The sequence below is a fragment of the Clytia hemisphaerica genome, unplaced genomic scaffold, assembly GCF_902728285.1.
Source record: "Clytia hemisphaerica strain Z4C2 unplaced genomic scaffold, Clytia hemisphaerica genome assembly, whole genome shotgun sequence".
Classification (NCBI taxonomy): Eukaryota; Metazoa; Cnidaria; class Hydrozoa; order Leptothecata; family Clytiidae; genus Clytia; species Clytia hemisphaerica.
In genome coordinates, this window is record NW_027103573.1 from 126,223 (window position 1) to 141,272 (window position 15,050).

The 15,050-nt window shown below is 35.1% G+C and overlaps 1 protein-coding gene and 1 long non-coding RNA gene across 2 annotated transcripts; both read left to right on the forward strand.

The window, feature by feature from the left end:
- The first annotated feature begins 4,280 nt into the window (after positions 1-4,280).
- Positions 4,281-14,661, forward strand: LOC136801129 (ribosomal RNA small subunit methyltransferase NEP1-like). The gene is made up of 6 exons (XM_067057750.1): positions 4,281-4,503; positions 12,515-12,758; positions 13,081-13,139; positions 13,572-13,623; positions 13,869-13,966; positions 14,293-14,661. Exons 1-6 carry the CDS (start codon positions 4,390-4,392, stop codon positions 14,404-14,406), a joined length of 681 nt encoding a protein of 226 aa, XP_066913851.1. The 5' UTR covers positions 4,281-4,389; the 3' UTR covers positions 14,407-14,661.
- LOC136801128 (uncharacterized) lies at positions 5,790-6,803 on the forward strand. The gene is made up of 2 exons (XR_010845811.1): positions 5,790-5,946; positions 6,602-6,803. It is a non-coding gene; the product is annotated as an uncharacterized lncRNA (long non-coding RNA).
- Positions 14,662-15,050: the final 389 nt, after the last annotated feature.

Below are 15,050 nucleotides of genomic sequence, written 5' to 3' on the forward strand. Positions count from 1 at the left end.
TGAAAAAAATACTTCGGCAAAGACAAATTAGGAAAACATAGAAACGAAAACTATCTAACGGGATATATTTCAATAGAAATGAATATACGAAGTTTACAAAAGTAGTTATCGAGCAGTAGTATTGGGGAATATCACACCTTGCTAAAACGTCTAAAGTCGTGTGAAAACCAAAGAAAAATTCGTCAATAACTGTTTTTGAGTGCTTTATACTTTTAAGCCGACGTATGTTGTCAAAATTCTTCATATAATATACTTCAATAGAATTTTTCCCTACATTTTAAATTCAAACGCAGTGAGAAGGTTCGTGAAGATTTAAAGGAAGGCTATTCAAATATACATGCTGGAGATACATGTTGGACCAGCTTTTCCAATACTTAAGAATACGTTATAACAGCATGCGACTTTTATGCTAAGTTAAAAAAAAAACTGAACTAAATTGATTGGAATCTTAGAGGAAAGCCTGAGAATATACCATACATCTAAATATGGCTCATCTCAATGAAGTTATAATACATATTCTTATCGGCTGTGTACTAATTGTCTCGGAAATTCATGGGAAATTTGATACTCTTGGCCTCTTCACTATTTCCAATTGCAAATCAGATGAACATTATCTATGCGACAACGGTCAATGCAAACGGGTTGCTTACAGATAAATTTGTTTCATTACACTCGGATGAAAGGGAAGTTTGTTTTATTGATTCTCGAAACTCGAAATCTTTTGTTGTTGATATCATAATGGATTTGGAAGATGGTGTTTTGAATGTGTCTGGGTTATGTTGGAACAAAAACACATCTTTTCATTTCAAAATGGAGCATTTCCCAATCTTGATAACCTACATGTCTTTTGATATGACTCGTTTGGTCAGCTATCTACTAGTTAGCGAGGCAACCATCTTATTAGTTGCTATGACAACAGAAAAAATGTATCCCAGTCCCTTAGTTTCGAAGCCTGGTTTCATATATAGCTATGAATCCAGTTATGATATCGAGCAACAAGAAGTATTGCATGAACTTATGAAGAAATTCGAAATCAGTTACTGGGCTATCCTATATTTGAAAGAATTTGCATATGAAGTCATCGAGGAGGACTGCCAGAAAAACAATAACACAGCCTTCTGTTATTATACACGGCTAGACAAAGACCTTCATCAGAAATGTTTCGAAGAATTTTCCTTAGACCCAAAAAACCAAACCGAAGTCGCGGAAACCTTGAAGTTCATTCTCAAAATACCAAATTTACGGTTTCTGTTGGTTTTCGGCTTCTGGACTTCAATTTGGACCTTAGGTAAACATCCTTTATTACATAGATGGTTCCGTATGGATAGTGATAGCCGATTCTTTATACTACCTTTTGAGCGTAGGACGGAGCTTTCGAAATTAGCTAATAAAACCCAAGTTTACGATAATATGAAAGAGTTACCAGGTGGACAAGTGATTCGAGACATATTAAACCTTGTACCAAATTTGAAAAAGAAAATTGTTGAAGCTGAGAGAATAGAATTCTCGGTTGAGTCATTACTCAAAGGAAAAAATGTCGAACCTTATTTACCCATAGTTGAAAGATTAATACCTGGGTATGAAGTAGGAGATCCAATAACGACCGAATCATGGCTTAAAATTGATGTCAGATTTCGTGAAATGATTGCAGATGCAATGTTAAAAGATCTTAAAACGATGGAGGAGATGTTACATCAATGGAAAACAAAAGTTTATCCAGCATGGAAATCCAAAGAAGAAATCGAACATGGAAGTTATAATAACCCAACGCGTGTGTTAAAACAAATACAACCCTATTGCAATCTTACAAAAACACTTTGTAGCAAGGGTACGGAGCTCAAACATGGACTATTTCAAAATAACTTTACTCAATTTCAAAGCTATGGATGGCATTGTAGAGTATGTGAGGAGGGAATGTTTAAAAGTGTGAATGGTGATTCAAAATGTCGGAAATGTCCTCTACCATTCATAACAGATGTCAAAAGAACTAATTGTTTTGATCCATACACAATTAAATATTTGTCGGTTAAGCCAATCACCAAACTTGTTTCCATGAGTATCTCCATAATCATAATTGTCCTTGTTATCTCCACAATGGTAATATTTGTAAGATACCGGAATACGCCAATAGTCCTTCACGCTAATCGACCGATGACGTTGCTTCAATTGACATCGCATTGCATTTTGACGGGCCTTTCATTGTTTTTGATTGTGCATCAACCGACCGCATTCAGTTGCCGACTTACCCCTTTTATCACTGGGATCTTTGGGACTATCGTCTTCGCCATAAACATCACCAAAACACAAAAGTTATACGTTATTTTCAAATCTACCAGAATACACACGGCGAATCGGAAAAGATTAATAGGACTTTTAGATTGGATCATCATTGGAGCTTTGGTTTTAATCGACATTTGCCTTTCTTTCATCTTAAATTTCAAAACTGACGTCAGCATAATCAACAAGTTTGATCAGAAAACATTCACCAATGAAATAACTTGCAGTAACAATATACATACCATTGTTCATCTGTTTTTTGTCTTCTTGATCATCGCTGCAAACGGAGTCCAGGGGATCCGAGCACGTGCTTTGCCTTCACATTTCAAAGAAACAACACATTTGGTTTACACTTCGTTTGTGTCTGTGATTCTTCTTGCATCCGCATCTGGCCTGTATTTTGCACAAAAAAGTCCAGCAGTCAAAAATACCATTTCTCTTATTTGTATCTTTTCGTTAAACACTTTAAACTTTGGATTGATTTACTTTTATAAGTTGTTCATCATTTTCTGGAGGCCAGAAGAAAATACCGTATCGGCTTTTAATATGAAACGAAAAGTGAAATTTGATAAACAGTTTTCGAATTTATCGGGGAGACAATCAACACAGGTATCATTTATGGAATGATGAAGTGATGAGAGACTCTGATTAAATCTTTAATTTCTATATGGGAAAAATCACAGAACATTTGTGCCAAATTTCAAATTATTTGTTACTCTTCGCATTGCTTTGGGTGTTTTTCAGATATTGTCATTCTGGTCTTTTCAGGTATTTTTCCGATTTATCTTTCTCGTTTTGTATTGTGCTCTGATTTTGACTTTTGGGGTTATATATCCATTATTTGTCTTTTTCTATCCAATATCTACCACAATATTATGAATATTTAGGCTAACATACCTTAAAATTGTGTTTTGAAAAATATTACTAATCATGCTGGCAAAAAAGCTATTTGATCGGCTACCTGAATCGACGTAAAATGTTTTTTTTTCTTCCTGTTAGACCTGTTTACTCTACTCAAGCTACTCAACTGCAGACCCACATTGCTTACACAAATGCCAGATTGAACGTAAAATTCATCGGCAGATTTCGATAAAAAACCAAGTAGTTGCGTGAAAACAACGAGAGAGTTAAATTCAACCTTGCTCCCTACGTATTATTGGCTTTTTGATGCTTACTGATAGTGCCAGATAATATTCTCTTGCGTCCATACAACATACAACGTAAATAAAGCCTGGAATACACGGGATGAGATTTGGCTAGAGTCAATCCATCATTCTATAAAATTGCACAAATCTTAAGGCTTCGCTTATTTTTGCTCGAGAAGTTTTAATGATTCCTTAGCCCTTCGAGCTTTAAACTCAATGGTTATTCTTATCTGGTACCACAATCATGGTCAAAATCTATTGAGAATTATGCTTATTTTCTCGTTTTTCGAAATTTAGAGTTCGGGCCAGAAAGTCGATTTTGGGCCATCTCTTGAATTTAATCGGATATTTCAATTTGGCTCGGGTTTGTAGACTTCTTGGCTATATTAAGAGCCTTATTGAACCATTTTTGAACTTTTGGTCTTAAGTCTCATGTTAAAACTCAGAGTTAAAACTCTACCCTTCCATTCATTCTAAGTTAGAGCGCTTCCAAATCGATTGTGGCTATAAGATTTTGTGGGAGTTTCCCTTTTTTCTCAATTATTACGACCATGATTGCAGATGTGGAAATATGGTACGACACGCTTTGCTCTGAACGTCAGTCTACTCCTTTAGAGCTTTAGTGTGGGCAGCCGCCAACACGCCATCGGAATATTAGATAATGGTTATTCCCTCGCCGTCGCCGCTATTCGAACTCTCTCGTATTTCAAATTTCAGTCATTCTCTATTCTATGGTTTTATCGTGGTCTTGCGGCGCTTGTTTAACCACCCGCACCAGCGTCCGCCGTTTACAGTCTGCGCAGTTTATAATCGTGATGTATACCGGTCTTTAGAAATAGGGCCTTATTTCGAAGTTTGTTTTGATTTTTCGGGTCGACCACGTGCTTCCTTTGGATTGCTCCTGCTGAAACTTTTCTTGTGAGTTTTTGTTGCATTTTAACTACCAAAACTTAGTAAAAAAGGAAGAATGAGTGACGATGAAGGACCTAAAAAAGCAAAGATACCAAGAGTGTCAAAACCAAAAGACAGAGACAAGCGTTTAATCGTTATTTTGGAGCGTGCTTCGTTAGAAACTGTGAAGGTATTTTTTGCGTTATTTTACATCTGTCTTATTATTTACATCTTGACTATAAACTTAATTGGACTGTTGGTTTCTAGCTACTTGTCAACCTTAGAAGGTACCTGGATGTGCCAAAACACTTGATCTATGACAGCTCAGTTAGGCAAATTGCACAGATCCGCAGCGCTGCGAAATTCTGCATCTTTAGCGTTGTGATATTCCGCAATGTTGTGAAATTCCGCAGCTTTACTGCTGCACCGGGGTCTGAAAATAATGTGCATTTTGAAGAACAACCCAAAAGGAAACTTTTCACTCTAGCATTTTAATTTCCTACCTAGCGATTATTCACAATCATTCTTGGAAGAAATGCTACATCGTTCAAAAAAGCGCTACTTTGTTCAAGAAAGCAATTTTTTGCCTGATTTTGCATGTGTTTAGAAGAAAATTGACAGTTAGTACAAGTACATCGATTTTTGAAGTGTCTTTACGTCATATAGAACAATAGAAAATAGCAAAAGAACAAAGGAATTACCCATAGCCACCATTTCGCAACCATGGGGAATCGCGATTTTACGCAAATGGGAATCCTCATATCGAGTAAAGCATCTTCTGAAAATTTCATTCTTCCCCATAAATGCTAAAATGAAAAACGAAGAAGCTTTCGTTTTCTAATTGTCTTTTTAATCTGCCACGAAGTGTTATAAAATTCCTTATAAAAAGACACGTTCTCCTACTAAGAGGTTTGAAAAATGACGTAGAAACAAGAAACTGTGAAAATAACCGTAATTAATCAACGGTCGTTAAAACCAAACTAAAGGAATCGCGTCAGCAGTAAGAATTCCCATAACGGTTTTGAAAGTTTTCAATGAAATTATTTCTGATGACTGAGAATTTCACTTCACAAAAGTATAAGTTATTCGGGACGAACTGAAAGGTGTGGCTAAAAGCGGATAAGGGATACGGTGGAGAAAATTAAATTAAAGTAAAATTAAAAGCACAGGGAAAGCAAAGAAGAACATCTATTTTCTCTCAATCCCAACACAAAAAATATAGGCGCACTTATCTTAATGCATAATAATTAGACTATTTTTAAGCATAATATTAAGCAAACTCAATGATACTTCGTGATATTCAGCGTCAGCGTCTGCTTTCTTTCTCGTGTTTAAAAATGATATGGTGGACCCCCTAAACCAAAGAATTATCAATCAGATAAAAAAAGAAAGAACATATCCCTAATACAATAGCATGGGTTACTCTCGTGATTACCTTAAGTGGATAAATTTTGGCGGGGATTAAATATATTTTCTTTTTCAGTTAGAAAAATACTAAAATATCTCACACGGGACCACGGGACGAAACGATGTAAACAATTGAAAGATTATTCAAATTCAAAGCGATGAAACAACACGAACACCCACGCGCCATCCAGGAATATTATGTTGATGGCAGCTTAAAAATGAGAAAGTAAGTGATTATACATTTTGACTTGTTCCACCCACAAACCAAATTCTTGCAAATCCATTAAAGGGTAAACTTCCGTGCTTCAATACCTCAGAGTGTTTGTGCCCGTTCCCCGTTTATTGATTGTCGAATTTAAAGCAGAAGAAAAATTTCCGGGTATAATTTTGAACAACAATCACGTTAAATTTTGAACATTTGACTCGGAATTTAATTAGATGGAAAAACTTCCATGCTTTGAGAGATCGCAAAATATATGTGTCAAGGTTATTTGTGCCTTTTTACTTGACGTTTGTCAGCCTGTTAAAAAGTAACTATCATTCTCTGTGCTATAACTTCATTACTATTACTCCAAGACTGGTAGCTTTTATGTGGCAGGGGTATATTTTACTGAGACAGGGGTATATTCAGAATAGAGCCTATTTAGACTAATTGCCCAGGGTACTCATTTTTAACGGACAAGGCAGGCCCAGTGAGAACCTGGATCTCTGTACTATTATCGTAAAATCTAAATCCACTAAAAACAGACCTTTGTTCTATTGGTTTTAATGTTCTTTTATGTCCCTTTCCTAACGGGCTAATAAACGACTCGGACTTTTTGAGAGAGGGACGTTCCCCTCGCACAAATGAAACATGTATAACAACGCTTCCCTTTTTTCAGAATATCGCTTGACTTAAAGACAAAGGGCCCGATGAACCGTCCGTGACAGACAGTATTATCGTCAAGCTGTGAAGTAAACAGTGATGGTAGTGTTACCCTAATTGTAATTTATCGAAAGTGTACGTAAGGTAAAAAAGCTAAAAGAATAAAAGTTTATCTGGCTAAAAAATATAAAAGCCATGGATCATTTTACAATTAGAAATATCTTTGTCTTCTTTTCGTTTTTCTTCTAGCGCCGGACCACATTTCTAGATAGAGATAAATACAATATATATAGAGTTCCTCTAAAAGCACCCCGTGCTCATCACAGTACAGCCCCACTGGAAAATTAAATTTGATTTAATCTTCATTTGAAATTCAATAGATTTATATCCCCATTGGGATTTCGATAGAAATTTGTCCTAAATCCCCACTTCCACCGGGGGCTGTGAGGCAGGGTGCTCAAAAGTACATATAGCGTAAAAAAAAAACTATGACATATAGCGAATAGGCCACAGGGTGAGGTATAAAATTGAATGGGGATTAAACCGATTTCTGGTTCTGATGGCAGCAACTTTGACAGTCTCAAAGTATAGTGGAATTTCGTCCAGATCTCGTATCACGAAACTAATTGAATTTGAAAGAAGATATGACTCTTACCCCCAGTAAAGATGACGTGCTCATGTCAAATCAATCTGAAACGAATGCATTAAAGGAAGAAAAAATTAGAAAAAGATTGAGGTTTCCAAAATTAATTCTCGCTAAAATTAATCAAAATCTTTGAAATCAACTCATCTGAACCCGGCTTTATTTCCCCACAATATATCGCAACTAAGAAGTAACGCTTTTACACCGTATATCTAACTGTACAATCCAATGTTACATTACATGAACGTTGTGGACGTTTATGTTTATGTCAGCTGAGGTGTTGCAGGGGTGAAACAACGGGATGGTGCCTGTCCTTAAAAAACGCCTTTTCGCTACTTATTCATTTAAGATTGCACTCAAATGCATTTAGTTGATTTAGTATTCTCAAAGGTATTTCAATATGACACTTTTTACGAGGAAGATGTTTATCGATTACAAAACTTACGTCACAACCACGGAGCGCTGACTTTTAGTTTTAATGACTTGCTCTCATTCGTTTGGTTTCTGTAATAAAAAGAAAGTCGTTATTGTGAACTTTTAACATGCTTTAAATGGAGGTACTTGTACTAACTGATTGATAGGCTCATAATTTTTAAAATCACAAGCTTCAATTGGAAGCGTTGCGTAAAATAGCAGCGCAACCCTGGGGAAACGCTGGGAAAAACTGCAACGTTGCGGAATATTGCAACGTTGCGGATCTATGCAATTTGCCAAACTGAGCTTAGGAAATACAGTGTGTTTTGTGTTTTTGAAACAAATAGTAGCTCTCACATTCTTTTTACTCCCTCTTTTTCTAGCTACTTCCCGCCGCGTGTTAGTGTAGACACAACTTTACTCCGGGGAAATGAAGGGTTTTCATTGGTCTAAAATCACGGATGGTCACGTGACCAAAATTTTTATCTAGGGAAATGCCGTGGCGGCAATGTTTTGTTTTAGTGAGATTGACCATTTTGTTGTTTTGATTTGAGCGGGCGAAATTTCTGTACAAACCAAAATATGGCTTCGTTGGAATACCGGTTGAAACACTTGTGTAGGCTAGACTTACCTCTTTTCTCTTTTCTATTCCAACAATAAAAAATGCTTATATACATAGTTGTCACTAGTCTGGAGATCCATATTCCAGTATAGACCTAACTCTTCACACAAAAATTACGGAAAACGCATGTTTGGACTTTGTACCTTATGCTGCACTCAAGCACTTAACAGTCCATCACAAACTGCCATATAAACAAAACTCAACATTCTCACAAAAGTTGTCTTTTTGATTTCCCAAACATTCGTCTAAAGCGTTCACTTCCACAATAATTTATGTAATTGCAATTTCGGTCAGTCCACCGTCGGCTTCAACATATACACGTGTTTTTATTTACGTGACCGAAGTGCCTAGTAAAACAATCCGGGGGTAAGTGGCGAAAGAACACAGCAGATTATTTGTAAAGTAAAGAAATATCTTTTGGCATTGACAATCCAATATAATATATTATATTATATTTCCCTAATTCAAAAATCAAAAATTCATTTTTCATTCGCGAAAAATAAAAATAAGAAAATAATGAATTAATATTACATACTAAGACGCCCCCGTCTTTTACTCTCGTTTAATTCCCGATCTCAGAACGTGCAAAACGCCCGTCCCCGCCCAATATCCACCCAATCAGCTTAAATTCACTTTAATTGTCCTTTGACTTTCAAAAATTAGTATTTAAAAATTATGAATTTATAATAATTACAAAAAAAAAAAAATTGATACTTCATTAGTGAAATATTCAATAAATTCCAAGTTTCAATTTTCAGTGGGCGTTTTTCTAGTGCTTTGTTGATCGAGCAATTTTTGCGTCACACAAACTTTCTTGGGCGCTCGTAATAATTATGCATTGCCAAATTTGGTTCTCCATTATCAAGTCAGGATCGTTGGTGACGTCACCTAAGCATAAAAAAGAAAGGATTTCGTCAGTTTTATGCATATATTAATTTGCGAGATATTCTATTCGCCGCGCGAGCGCACTTTTCGTAGACTAGTCGGAATACTTTCTTTTACTCGTGGGATTGATGGTAACTTTTCATCTTCGTTATTTTTAAAATGAAGCACAACCGAAAAAAACGAAACTTCAGAAAGTTGCGTATTTCCAGTGAGTAAACCATTCTGACAATTAACAAAATTGATGATGATGATTTTTTTTCGGTCAGGCAAATGTCTCGTATTGGGGGTTCTAGTCTTGACCCCTAAGCCTACGCGAGATTGAAGCGTTTGGGTAAACGAGACAAAACTCCAAAAGAGCTGGTGTTTTGAAGCGCTTCCGTGTGATCGAAATATCGCTGTTTGTGACGGACTGCTTAAGCCAAAGTCCCGCAAAGGCGGGACAAAAATCAGTTTTTTGAAGTTTGCAAAAAAACGCCACATAGAAGATCTTTCAAATTCAATATGTGAATAGAGCAGTAAAAAATACAACTTTTCTATTTTTCCTTTATTTTGCAAAAGTTCTAGGAATGAAAATAAAGGGATAATGATAATTGAATACTATCCATTGATGACCCGCGTCACTATCGTAAAGCTAGAATCGCTTCGCGTACTCTTCGCTTGAGAAAATGATTGACAGATTGAAGTTTTTCACCCGCGCAGGAGTTCGTGGAGCGTTCTCGGCTCAATCCTCGGACCGCGCTAAAAATGGTAGACTGAGCTGTGATAGATCATTTCGATGGAAGTTGTTGGAATGTTTAAAAGGCTCTTGACAGAAAATCGTTTGTTTTATTTTCAATGATGACAGTGCGGTTATTAATTTTGTTAGATCTGACAAATTGATGTTTGTAAGTGCACTTTATAGTTTTGATTCCCATTGAAGAATCATATTCTGGTTTTCATGTTATTAGATGCTGTTTTAGAGCTTTAGGTTTACACTGTATTCTCTATTCAAACTTACACCACATATAAGCAAAAAAATGCGCCACAATACTTCTAAAGGGATTTATGAAAAAATTACCTGGCGCTTTTTATATACCATATATACAGAAGATGAAATTGTTTGAGCCAAGCCAATCTTGAAAACTAATTTGAAGATCAATTTCCCAAATAGACAATTTGCAGGGGAGACGGAACCCACCTAGATCCGCCCACTGCCGAATAGCCTATTTCCCGGAAATTTTGCCGGACCTAAAAAAACTGACCCATATGTGCATGAATGAACATGTGCGGAATTATTTTTACTTTAGCGTATAAACAAGGCCTTAAAAATCAAAGCGCTGTTTCAGGAATTAAAATGACAAAATTTAGTTGGTTGATATTCTGGCTGCTGCACGTTTGCAATCTGTCATTTTGTCTCATTTTAAGTTTCCAAGTTTTAATTGTCTTGGGATCTTGAAATTGATTCAGGTACTCTCATCCTTGGTGTTGCAAATACATCCTGTAGATGACTGATGTTGTTTTTTTCTGAAAACTTGATTTCCTAGTGTGACTAACTGTTTTGATGCCAGAGTATTTCGTTATTCAATATTACATCCTGACTAGCCTGGGTATTCAGACTAAAAATTTCAAAAAAAAACTCTTACCTCAACATATAAAGTTCTAAAATTTTAGAGTCTGGTACAACTAAAAAAGTCTGGTGCAGTTTCAATGACACAGTCTGTGAGTGAACCCTTGTTGACAGAATCAGACAGACACACATAATTACTTACCAGAAAGACCTCTTTTATAAACTTAAAAGTCTTTCAAAACTACTTTAAACTACACATTCATTCACACTGATTTCCATCAGCCATTTTGTTTAGAAATGAACCTGTCGCCTGTGTTTTCATTTTCATTTGTTTATCTTTTTTTGCAATGTCAGCCTTTTCCATAAATTATGTGCGCACATAGAAAAATATTGAAAACCCCATGAAAATTCTGTTCAGTGACTTGCCGCGAATTGACCAATTAAAGTCTATTCACGATAAGTGTGCACTCTTTTTTCATTTACCTATAACTTTTGAAGGAATTCTTCAATCTTTATAAATTTGGTATCATTGGAAAGGTATTAGTGAGTGGAACAATTTGAAATAAAAAAAACTTTAAGAAGATTATTAAAATGAAGATGAAAATGAAGAAGAAAAAAATGAAGATCTTGTAGAAAAATGCTATAACTATCATTTTCACTGAAGTGAATCTTTAATCATCGAACGTCATCACTGTGAAAAAAATTCTCAAAAATATTTATTCAGTCAAAAGATATCAAACAAAGTTATAAGCTGATTGACGTCTAAAAACGCTGTTTTCTGCAGTTTTTTGCTGTTTTTTGGGGTCAATCACTTATTAACTTTGTATCATAACTTTATATTGAATAAACATTTTAATGAAATTTCTTCACAGTGATGATCTCCTAAGATCAAAGAACCTCTCCAGTGAAAATGAAGGTTATAGCACTTTTCTACAAGATCTTCATTTTTTTCTTCTTCTTTTTCATCTTCATTTTTAGAATTTTTTTAAAGATTTTTTTATTTCAAATTGTTTTTCTTACTAATATCTTTCCAATGATACCAAATTTATAAAGATTGAAGAATTCCTTCAAAAGTTATAGGTAAAAGAAAAAAGAGTGCACACTTATCGTGAATAGACTTTAGATGCACTTGCATATGCAAAGACAATTATCTCTGTACGCAAGTTACTTGGAGCAGACTGTAGACAAGAAACAAAACAGACAATGTTAGACAATGAAATAGTTGACGGTCTGGATATCAAGGCTACATCCTGACTAGCAAAAGGTCTATTATTAGATGAAATGATACTAAATTCACATCACTTCTACATCAAGCATCAAGCAGAGAGGCATCAAGTACCATTTTGAGAATCTTTGGTATAACCTGGCTGGGGGTTGAACCCACAACCTTGCGAACTGTAGCGAGATGCTCTACCACTTCACTATGGTAGCTTGTGATGTGTATGCTTAGTATTACCAAATTTACTCATTATGAATAACTAATGAAGAGAAAAAGTGCTATCACTCAAAAAGAGGCTGGTTATGCTCCGTATGGCTTTCTAAGCGGTTTTCTAAAAGTGAGTCGAGCTATAGTATAAAGATACAGGGAAGTAAGTCTGTTACTGCAAAATTACCTGTGAATAAATAATATTTTGGTAAATCGTTCTACACAGCTCATCTCGACCTGGACTGAGCAAAACCAGCCAGCCATAATTAGCATCAAGACCAGATAGTTGTTCATAAAGGAACTTGGCTGATCCACATCTTCTTTGACAATCCTGTCTTGAACGTGCTCCAAATCGCTTGTAGAGATATTATTAAACTTATTTTTACTTTTTAGAATGGTAAAACGTTTGAGCTTTTGAACTGTGATGATCATAAAGGCATTTTGAGGAAGAAGGGAAATGACCCTGCAAACTACCGACCAGACATAACCCACCAATGTTTACTGATGTTGATGGACAGTCCCTTGAATCGTGCTGGTCTTCTTCAAGTTTACATCCACACAGAAAAGAACGTTCTAATTGAGATCAACCCACAAACTCGAATTCCAAGAACTTATAATAGATTTTCTGGTTTGATGGGTAAGTTTATTTCTGACAGTTATAATTGTTATTGTTGTTATTACATCATAGGTTTGAATAAAAGTTCACATGTACCATATAGGTCTCTAAGAACTTTTTTGGAATTATCCTACAGTACCGTGATACTTTGTTATTAATGCTATTTTCATGCTCGTTCCCTGCATGTTATCAATTTTTGATGCTTACTGGCGACGTGAATAAATCCTTTGATATACGAGGCTGTATTTTATGAAGAATTTTCTCTATCAAAGTTTCTTGAAAGTACATGATATAATTGCAAAGCAAAAAAATAAGTTAAAAATTCCTTTTTCTTTTTTTCCAGTCCAATTGCTTCACAAATTAAGTATCCACGCTTCAAATGGTCCCATCAAACTAATGAAGGTATATTTTCTGCTCATTTTCATAGTATTGTTTTTTTTATACCGGGAGCACCACAAATAAAGTTTCTCTCTTTAAAATAAATATTCTTGAGGTCTAAAAATTCTAAAAGAACCATTCTTTTTTCATTGGAAAGAAGAAACGTAAACTTGTATTTTGAAGGGTCATTTATTAAATTCGGTTCCCTAGATCAAAAGTTATGCCCAATGTAATAAAAAAATTATTTTCAGAAAGTGCTCGAAAACTTTGAAAATCGACCTATCAAATTAAACAGATGCATAATTACTAATCTCAATAGGTTATTGATCAAGCCTGTAAAGTCTGAAAAGTGCATTATCGTTACATAAATTTATTTCAAATTTTGGCCCGTTTTAGCACACTCTGTATTTAATGCATCATTCTAAAAGTTTTCCCTTCCATAACTTTCTGCTTTAGGTAATCAAAAACCCAATAACAGATCATCTTCCAGTTGGCTGCAAAAAACTAGGTATAATTAACATTAGAAATGAAATTTTTCTTTACCTCTTCACCCCAATGCTGTTTTATTTTAATGCATTGTCACAATAAATTCTCTCTAAATTTACGGTTAGGGTTTTCATTCTTTTAAAAACATCTAAAAAGTATCGTATCAAACTTTTAAAGACTTCATTTGTTTATGACTCAAAAATGTGACGTATTTACAATGATAAATCCTGATGAATCTCATTTGTGATTTCTTTTGTGTATTTACAGTGATGTCATACAAAGCAAAAAAATGCACGCCTTCAAGAGAACTGGTACCTACTGATGAACCAATCGTTTTTGTTATCGGTGCTATGGCTCATGGAAAGGTACGTCTCCAGTCTTTACATCCTTTAAAATTCAAAATTAAACAAAAAATCACTTTACAATCAGAATAAACCAAAGACCTACTATCTACATCATCGAATTGCCTTCGCCGAGCTGTGGTCTACTTATAAAGATGACGCACCATTTTACCTCAGCCAGGGACAGGGTAGCTATATCTAGTGAAGTGTTACTAAAAGGTTTTGGAAACTTTAAAAGGTTGAAATTGATTTGATAGATGTGCCAAACCCTGAAACCCCACCCCCACCGCCTTAGGGACTGAAGCCTTGACTGCATGATGTAAAACTTGATTCTCACCAATGTTTTTCAGGTCGATGCAAGCTATGGTGAGGAAGATATAGCGATCAGTGAATACCCACTCTCCGCTGCTCTAACGTGTGCCAAAGTGTGTAGTGCCTTCGAAGAACAATGGGGAATCACTTAACATCGCATCAAGTTTTTATCAAGATCTTTTCAATATTACATTGATAGCTTATGTTTCAAGTAGCGGCTGTGGCTAGACAATTAATGAAACAGCAGATCCATTATGGAAAGGCTCTGGTATACTTATTGGATATCTTGATTGAAATGGCGACGGGCAATATTGTAAATGTTAAGATAGAACTTTTAAATAATAGTGAACCATGAATTTATGATCTCTTTAAGTGATGATGAAAATAACTTTTGTAGATGGTTGAGATAGCATTTTATTCACATATCGTATTACTTTTAGCCTGCTTCTCACTCAAACATGCTTCTTCTAAATTGATCGAAGCAAAGTAAAGCTCTAGATCAATTTTTGATAGTTGTCTTTAACAAGATAATACATAATTATATTTTGTCAGAGACGTTACAATATTTTTCTGCGGTAATTTTATAAAGTTGTTTTTAAAATGATTTAACCATTTTAACGCTTTTAATTTCAAGTTTAGAAATGTATAATTATGAAAAAACATCTTCCAATTATATTTAAAACTCATCAATCTTACCATTTAAAGAGATCGAACTTTCAATAATGTTGCAGATAATAATATACCCTTGAAGATGAGGTGAAATTTCTCATGTTAGCATTGACCGGTAACTGCAAAT